The 9,643-nt window shown below is 41.0% G+C and overlaps 1 protein-coding gene across 1 annotated transcript; it reads left to right on the plus strand.

Moving 5' to 3' along the window:
- The first annotated feature begins 997 nt into the window (after positions 1-997).
- On the plus strand, positions 998-9,354 carry LOC142657467 (uncharacterized). The gene is made up of 7 exons (XM_075832501.1): positions 998-1,019; positions 4,933-5,065; positions 5,879-5,921; positions 6,484-6,634; positions 6,727-7,625; positions 8,709-8,808; positions 9,250-9,354. The coding sequence occupies exons 1-7, from the start codon at positions 998-1,000 to the stop codon at positions 9,285-9,287; spliced, it is 1,386 nt and encodes a 461-aa protein (XP_075688616.1). The 3' UTR covers positions 9,288-9,354.
- Positions 9,355-9,643: the final 289 nt, after the last annotated feature.

Here is a 9,643-nt window from a genome sequence, read left to right on the forward strand (position 1 = left end):
GCCCTAAGGGTATGTTCACACGTAGTCAACAAAAACGTCTGAAAATCCAGAGCTGTTTTCAAGGGAAAACAGACCCTGCTTTTCAGACGTTTTTTTACCAACTCGCATTTTTCGTGGCATTTTTCGCGCCGTTTTCTACGTCCGTTTTTGGAGCTGTTTTCATTGGAGTCTATGAGAAAACAGCTCCAAAAACGTCCAAAGAAGTGTCCTGCACTTCTTTTGACGAGGCTGTATTTTTACGGGTCGTCGTTTGACAGCTGTCAAACGACGACGCGTAAATAACAGGTCGTCTGCACAGTACGTCGGCAAACCCATTCAAATGAATGGGCAGATGTTTGCCGACGTATTGTAGCCCTATTTTCAGACGTAAAACGAGGCAAAATACGCCTCGTATACGTCTGAAATTTGGCCGTGTGAACATACCCTTAATGAACAACAGGCAGGTTCCCATTGAAGACAATAGGAGCTTTTGACAAGCATTTTATGCAGAAAACATGTCGGAACCAGCGTGAAAATTCCGCTGTGTGAACAGGGCCTAATATATTAAATAAACATAATGGTATGAGTACAAATATGCAGCAAAATATTTTACGATTGAATAAAGTGGTATTGACCTGCCCTGTGCCACCGCCCTGAGGTAGAGAGAAGCCAGGAGTGAGGAGAAGTATTTAAATTAATTTGATTTACGTGTGGGTCTGATTTCATTTAGATGTCTGGTCTGCGGTCTAATTTGATAAAATTTTTGATAGCGTGGTTAAAAACGACTTATGTTAACGTATCCTATGACAGCAATGTGTGAACAGATCAAAACGTTGTAGAGCCCTGGGCTAAATGATCCAAATTCAATGAAGTCCACGGATAGGACATTGAGATCCAGTTACTTCCCACTCAGGTGAGGATTATAACAGTAATCAGGTGCTTGATGGGTTAAGTAGACAGCATATAAAACAATGCATTCAGCCCAGGCCCTGCTGTGTGTTGGCTGGTTTTGAGAAGTATGGCGCTGTTTAACATGATTGGTGAGTTTGGGATAAACAATTTGTTGTGTTATAGACCAGGGTAACTTGATGGAATCAATAATATGCTGTTTGCCCCACTGGGCAGTTTATTTTGTTTTTCCATGATTGTCCACCTTTATACGTGGCATTGTGTACAGATGTAGCCAAGTTTATCTTGACTCTGATAACTTGCTGCAGCGTGGTATTCCACAACAAATGCCATTGAAAGTCAGTTTCTTGACACTGTACTTCATGTGTTTAAAAGTCAAGATAAAGATGGCTACATGTTTGTTTTTTATCTATCTTCCTGTACTCAATAGCAACATGCTCCCTTTGCATTGGCTCGTGTGAACCTGTATTGTATTATTTAGTTTTGAAGTAATTGTTCAGCTATCAGGTGGTCTTGGTCCATTTATTGAAAGTGTTTCAAACCCCCCCCCCCCAAAAAAAAGACCTTTATCACGGTACGGCCCCACTGGGTGGCATCGATGCTAGCATAAACCGTGCCGGCTTTCTGCTCAGCATACTTGTGGTTAAAACAGCTGGCTTCCTGCAAAATCTATTTATTGACGGCTGCACAAACTTGCAGATAAACATCAGTTTTACCTGCAATGCTGTGTGGGCATTAACCTCTTAATGGCCAAACACCCCCCCCCCCCCCACCCGAAAAAAAAACAACCCAGCTATTGCAGCATTGTTTAATTTTGAAACTTGCGCTGTTATGGGGAGTTCAGAGTTTTTGTTGATGCGGAAACCGTGAAGGAAAATGCCGATTTCAATCGGAGGCGTTTTTTCATGCGAGCGGAAAAACAGTCTCGCGGGAAAAGGGACATGCCCTATCTTTGGGTGTTTACACCTGACATCCCAATGACATCAATGGGAGCCAGAGAAAGCGCATTTCGTGGGTTATTTTGCTGGCGGCGCTCAATGGCTGCGGGCGAAAATTGGCGTGCAGGCAGAGCAAAATCTGCCTCAAAGCTCCAAACTGAATTTTGAGGCAGGTTTTCCTCCTGCAAAAAACGGTGAACCCAGCCTTAACTATGCAACGTAAATAACCTGTTACCTTTATTTTATGGGTTGGAATGATTGTGGAAATACCAAATATGTATAATATATACTTTTTTTTTATTTTTTATTTTTTTTACTTTTACACAATGACTAACCAAAAATTTATTTTTTGCAATTCTGATTTCCAATGGACCTTACTCTTGTATTCTGTTGATGTAGCAATATGTAGGCTTGATTTTTCTTGTGGAATGAGATAATTTTCTTTGGTATTATTTTGGGGTATGTGGGGCTTGTTAGTTTATTTTTATTTTTTTTTTATTTATTTTTTTATTTATTTATATCTTTTTGTGTAAAACTAAGCCACTTTTTATGGCACAATTGTTTTCTAATTTTTACTAAACAGCATGTAGTCCTGGGAGCCTTTGTTAGGCCCATGGCAACCCATTGACAGCCAGCAATAGTTTGGTGGCCACCCATGAGTGACAGAGGGAGCCCTCTCCCTCTGTCACACCACTTAAATGTGGCTATGGACTACAGCTTTTAAGAGGTTAAATGGCCGCTATCTGACATTTCTCAGATTTCAATGGGTCTGGCAGTCAGACGGATTACTGACAGCTGTTGTGCCTGTGCGATTGTGTCATAATGCGGGAAGGGGACCCTCCCCATGACCTGTATGTATGTGGTAATGCATTAAGGGGTTAAAAAGCAATTTGACAACTATGCCTAATAGCCCACCAGCGTGTTTTTTGCCAGATCAATTCCGCTCCGTGGTGCCTTACCCTTTAACTGTAACGGTCTTGCCCCTGGGATAATCCTTTTTAGTAGTGGCCTCGGTATGCGAGAATCTTTACATGTGAAGTATTGTAGGGCTCTATTCACTTTACATCACGTTTTTGGCTTTTGTCGGATACAGAAATTATGTATCCTGTACCCTGTAGGTTCCTGATCTACAGTCCCATGTAAATGTTTTTATATGCGTTTCCTTGAAGACAGTGGTAAAACCTATTTTTTTTTTTTTTTTTTAATTGTGGCGATGGCATAAAAAAAGGGTGTATATGCACCCTTAAGCCTTGTTCTCACTGGGTGTTTTGACATGGAAACTGAATCCGAATCGGTGCCAAAGAACGCCCAAAACCGCCTCCCATTGATTTCAATGGGAGGCAGAGGCTTCTTTTTTTTTTTCCCCCCCACTGGTGCTTTTAGCCGGCTGCGGGGGGAAAAAAAAAGCAACATCCTCTTTCTTCCCGCGGTTCAGTCTCTGACCTCCCGTTGAAATCATTGGGAGGCAGAGAAAGCATATTTTTGACCGTGAAACTCAATTGCCGCAGCTGAGAAATGCAGCTGAAACCGTGGCAAGAAACTGCAGGCAGGTGAAAATCTGCCTGCATAAAAACTCCATGTGAACAGGGCTTTAGGATACATTCACATGCAGTGGTTGTTTACAAATGTCACTGGCTTCTACTCTGAATGTTTTAATACAGCTGCGCAATATCCAGATACTGTTGTCATGGAGAGCCCACATAATATAGGTACCTGCTTACTGTACATTGCGGTGTCCAACTACATCCATACTACGGTCTAAATGCCATTACCACGCAATGTCCATGTTATGTCAAGTTTTCAGATAACACGGCTACAAGTGGTGTTTAAATACTACTGATTTATGCATGTTTAACATTGCCACGTAGTGCTGAAATGGTATCCTACTGTGCCTATACTCAATACATGGCGCATACAAAACATTTTTATTTTTTTTGCATTGTGTAAAGTCTCCTGACACCTTATTACTTAATCGTTCGTCAGATTGAGCAAACCTACATACCGGATGGGCTGTGGTGGGAAAAGTTGTTCGTGGCTTCAATCTGAATCTTTGTATCATATTGTGCCACACCACTTGCAATATAACTTTAAGGGTAATCTGGCTCTGTCTCTGTCAGGCATGCTGCAACATTGTGCCGACTCTAGACATTTTATTCTCTGCCTTTTACGCATTTGTCTATAGCAGCTATAGACTAATGGCTTTTCTATAGGATAAACTTTGTGGCAAGAGTGAAGATTTCTGGCAGTTGTAATTTAAAGTTTTTGGTACCCAATGAAAAATCTAGCAGGGGTCCTCACAAACTGTCTAGTTCAGGGCCTGCTCACATCAGCGTCTGCCTTCCGTTCATGGGTTCCATTAGATCTTACCATCAGATGAACGGAAAGCTGAATGACTGATGTAGCCATCTTGACTTTTACCGCATTAAATACACAGTGGCAAGATCCTTTATCTTGACTTTTTCAATGACTTTTCAATGGCTTTTGTTGTGTGATATCACGCTGCAGCAAGTTATCAGTCAAGATAAAGATGGCTACATCTGTAGCTTCCATTACTGTTTAATTCAATGGTAATTCTTCTGTTGGAATTTGCTTCTGTCCTGTAAGCATTCTTTTTTTTATTTATTTTTCTCGCAGAGACTGTACTAATGTGTCTTTATGTGGCATGTTCTACCTCTGCACCCCCTATAACTATGACTCAGCTTCTAGGAGGAAAAAATATCTAATCTTGTGTAACCCCTTTAATTTGCCAAATTTAGCAATTTCGTTTTCAGAACATTGAATGCTAAATGTTAACCCCTTAGTGCCTAAGCCTGTTTTGGCCTTGTGGACACAGCTGATTTTTGAAAATCTGACGTGTCACTTTATGTGGTAATAACTCCGGAATGCTTTTGCCTATCCAAGCGAAATTGCGTATAAAGAAACCTGGTTACGAAAACATCGCAAAAATCACATTGGTAGCCCAACACAAAGTTATAGCCGTTTAGCTAGCGTGTGATTAAAAAATATCGAATTGGTGCCTGGTCCTTAACCAGTTAAAAAAAATAAAAAATCCCCTTTTTCCCATTTAAATGTCATATTTTTATGCCTCTTCTTCACCCTTACACAGGCTCTATATTTCAAGCATCAGAGGCAAGACCTGAAAATGGTTCTGTTTATTACACACCTAAGGAGCCCTTTACAGCGCGAGCTCAAAGAGGAAAGTTGAACAAATTGGATATTGGCTCACCCACTAACTTCACGTAAGTCATGGCTTGTCCTCAAATCTATATTATGGCCTAACCTATAGGGCAGAAAATGTGTTGTGTTTTTTTGTTTTTTTTAATGATTATCAGAGAATTCAAGACTTTTCGTTAAACTACCAAAATCTAAGCGCTTCACTACAGGGGTGACACAACCACACTTAATATAAAATTACAGATTAAGCCATCAGTATGTTGTATGGAGCCTCAATGTGGACAGGGGCCAATGTGAATGGTGACAATCTCAGTTCAGCACTGTAGACAGTTCTGCACATAGAATAACTGTTCCTAGATAACGTTAATGCAAATTGCTGGAGAGCTCTTCCTAGTAATGTAGCCCTAATGTATTTATGTAAGCGGCCAATTTATGAACAAAGTTAAGCCTCACCTTTTGTTCACACCCTAGGAAAGCCCTGCCTCTTTAAGATACAACTGCATTGCAAATAGGCCTGCAAGGTGGGTTGTGTTCACACTTTGCAAGCTGGTACGTCGTAGTCTATAGTACGATCTCAGTCTACCCCATAGGCTTTGGTTGAGCATGCACACTGCCGCTCTATTCAAACAGGGGTAAAGGAACCTCACATTCTGGTGATCAATGGAGGTCCCAGGGGTCTGACCCCCAACTGGTCTTGCCAGTTACCACCTATCCGGTGAAAACTCGTGGTTACTCTACAACTGGAATACCTCTTTAACATCTTTAAAAAAAGATGCAGAAAAAGGCAGTGTGAGAACTTTGACTGTTGCCGTTAACGCACCTATCCAATAAATTGTTCTAATTTAAAAAACAAAAACAGACTTTGTTTCTCTCTACAGGCATGTTACTCACGTGGGATTTAATGCTGTTCCTGGTTTTGATGTAAGGTCTACTTCTGTTAACTTTTATTATTTGTTTCTTTTTTTTTTAAGCTTGTATTCAATTTCTGATATCAATCCATGTGGGGCATTGTATGGTGGCACATGGGTTTCTTGAGTCTAATATAAATCCATATGTACTCCATGCATGTGGCCTTAAAGGGACGCCTTAGGCCTCATGCACATGCACATATTTAAAGTTCACGTTCAGCTTGGTGGTTTTTCCTCTAATACATAGGCAATGTTCGAAACATGTGAATTGCTTTGTTTAAATATTCCTGTCCAGATCTGAGCATTATTCAAAAACTACAATGCTCCATCAAATGCTGTACATTGGACATAATTCTTCCCAAAAAGGACTGAAGTCACTGGTTTCAGGAAAAATACTGTCCACAGAACTGATCCTTCCTTAGAGCGAAGTGACAAATACATTTTGCGCACCAGGTTACAAGCCAAAAGGCACATGTGTGCATGAGGCCTAAAGGGGAATTAACTTGGGTCTAAGCACCATATATTCATCTACTTTTTTTTTTTTTTTTTTGTCCTCTATGGTTTTTTTTTTTCAGGCTAGTTCAGACATAGACTTGAAGAGGTTGTTCAAGATGGCAGCTGTCAAAGAGAAACGCCTTCAAGACCCGGAGGTGTCACATAGTATATCTTCTGTGCTGGAAAAAAAAGGCAGCATGGACGCTGTGAGGAAGCAGACACGCAGGATGAGTATGTACTAAAGCTTTCAGAATCTCCCTTCCATGTATTTCTAATTAGGGGGGTTGAGGTTCCATAACTAAGCATTATTCTCTTCCCTTCAGCATCTGTGGAAAGGTCAAGCACACGTACTAGACTCCATTCATTGTCGTCCTCAAGCTTAACCCCATCGAAAAAACTAAACTCTTTTGATGAGAACTCTACACATGTTGCAAAAATTGCAGCAATTTTGGCACGTGGTTCGCCGTCCTGTTACCTTCCTTCCCTGACCAAAGTGCAACCACCCCATGAAACTCCTCCCCCTTTTAGCCACTTCCCCTCAATGAGACCCGTTCCTCCAATGCCTCCATATTTGGACGAGTTGTCTCAAAGCTTTTCTCCAGCAGTTAACCTTCCAGTGCATCTACGTTCAAAGAGAGCCTCTCCCCCTCCACAACCTCTTTCTGCTAAAAATTCTTTGAAAATGCCACCACCTTTGCCCATTTCTGGAGGAAAGTCTTTTGCAACTGGAAGCAATCTTCATTTTCCACCATCCATTCCAGAGCATGTCCCACCAGTCTCTAAAATGAATCTAGTCTCTCCACCTCAATCACTTCATCTCTTTGATAGATGCTCTTCAGATACACACAATTGCATACCAGGCCACTTTCCTTCATCTATCCCTTGCAGTGAGCCCCCTAATAAAATCGTAGATGTTCCATCGCCTCCACAACTTCCGCTAATTGCTAGATTTAACTCCGAAACTATTACTCTATGTAATTCCAATGAATGTCTGCTAAACACAAATCCCATGTCTGCTGCTATACCACCACCTCCACCCCCACTTGCATTTGAGAATCTACAGTCTAATGAATCGGAGCTCTCATCCATTTCCCAAGTCAAGGAAACCAGCAACCCTGCACCCAAAATACAGGAACTTGTGGTTTCCAGTAAAGATCCTCCGCAACAGACTAATCCTGTTGTGTTCTTGGACCAGATCAAGCAGGGCATCCAGCTGAAATCTGTAAGTGTACACAAATATAGAGCATTCCGTAAATCTACCGTATGAAAACAAAACAATGAACCAAAATTATGTATTAAGCAAATGTGTTTTTTTTTGTTTGTGTAATTGCTTTAATAGAATGGCACTTGGACTGAGCACCACATTGACAAAGAACCTGCTGCTTTCTGGCACCTACAGGTTTTCGGTAAGGGTATGTTCACATGCACTGTTTTCAGTCGTAATTCAGGCGTTTTACACCTCGCATTACGCCTGAAAAAACGCCTCTAATACGCCTACAAACATCTGCCCATTGGGAATTACGATGGTCTGTTCCCACGAGCCTTTATTTTACGCGTCGCTGTCAAAATACGGCACGTAAAATGACGGCTTGTCAAAAGAACTGCAGGACACTTCTTGGGACGTTTTTGGAGGCGTTTTCATTGACTCCATTGAAAAACAGCTCCAAAGACTGCAGTAAACGCTGCGAAAAACGAGTTAAAAAAAGTCTGAAAATCAGGATCTGTGTTCGCCTGAAAACAGCTCCGTATTTTGCTACTGCGTGTGAACATACCCGAAGTGTCAGTAAGAGAGGCGTGGCGCGCTTCGACTTGCTTACTAAAGATTTCCACCACTTCTTGCACAGAAGTCTGAGTGTATCCATAGTTATGCCGTATTCCTCAATCAGTATGAACATTGGCACGGACTACACAAATTTCACATTGGCCTACTAGTCAGTTTCTAAATATACCTCAATGGATGTATTGCTGCCTGAAGTCTAAACTATTGCTTGTTTGTACCCCGATCCTGTACTGTACATGTTCAGCACAAGCGCAAAGTACTTCTTGGTCAAGCCGTACATGTATTGAGCGGTGATGGAGTGGGCTCAGGAGCTATAAAATTTGGCTATGACCGATCAAGGGCCAAACAGCTGCCATCACAAAGTTCTTATCAGGCCTGCCAATACGTGCCTGTTTTTAGGCCAGGTCCACACTATGGAAATGCTGTTGCACTTGTTTTTTTCTTTTAATATGCATTCATTATGAACAGATTTCACTGTTCTTGGCAAATATGGATATCATCATGTGGATTTATGGATTCCTTTAGGTTACCCAAACTGTAAAGGTTGAAAATTCAGACAGTTCTAATATCGTCACAGCCTTAATGGATGTCATAAAAAGAAGGCACAAGGCAATACACTCCTCAGGTATGTTAGCCACAGTTAATAAGAGGTTAAACATTGGTCTGTTCACGGTATTAACGCTGTCAGTATAAGGTACTACACCAGTGTAACGCCATTATTCTATAACTCTGTATAGCTGCGAGTCTCGTCGTGCATTATGGGGATGGGTATATCCTGATAAAAAAAGACTCTTGGGACTGGCCTGAGAGAATTGGGACAGTTGGCAGATATGCATTGTCCTTTTTGTTAACCTTGTCTACTTTTGTTTAAAGTGGTTTTCCTACTAGAATCTTGTATGGGGAATCCCATTAATTGGCAATGGATGGGGGATCCACCCGACCTCTCCCTTTCCCGAGAACCAGGGTGTGGTTGATATGCCATAAATGTGTTGCGTAGAATAACTCCTATATTAATAAAACATCCAAATATCTATAGATTTTATTTTTTATAACTTTACTCTTACAGATGAAGATGATGTGGAGGACGATGACTGGGAAGACTAAGCTTTCACAGTAGAAAACCATTTTTTTTTTTTTTTTGCACTGTTCGTACGGTCTTTTATGTGTTGCAAGCACTGAAATGTTTTATATTTAGTATTAAGTGTAAATAAAGATCATGACCTCTTAATGTTGGACTCTCAATGATGTACAGACTCTCGAAGTCCATAGAAAAGGTAATCTGCAGCCATAGTATATATTTAAAAACCTAATTTTAGGATTTAAGACCTCAGGAGCTATAACTGAAAGCATGGCCTGAAATATATTGTGTACCGCTCCAATAGATACACCAATTGTCTATAATCTAACCTTCGATGCCTTAGGATCCTGCTGTATCTGATTACATTATGCTAGGGTATATT

Source organism: Rhinoderma darwinii, chromosome 7 (genome assembly GCF_050947455.1).
Source record: "Rhinoderma darwinii isolate aRhiDar2 chromosome 7, aRhiDar2.hap1, whole genome shotgun sequence".
NCBI classification, from domain to species: Eukaryota; Metazoa; Chordata; class Amphibia; order Anura; family Rhinodermatidae; genus Rhinoderma; species Rhinoderma darwinii.

Bases quoted from the DNA above. Each gene is read 5' to 3' on its own strand.
- LOC142657467 (XM_075832501.1), top strand. From the start codon at position 998: ATGGCGCTGTTTAACATGATTG. The intron at 5,066-5,878 runs GTAAGTCATGGC...TTCTCTCTACAG, and splicing joins GGCTCACCCACTAACTTCAC to GCATGTTACTCACGTGGGAT. The intron at 7,626-8,708 runs GTAAGTGTACAC...GGATTCCTTTAG, and splicing joins AGGGCATCCAGCTGAAATCT to GTTACCCAAACTGTAAAGGT.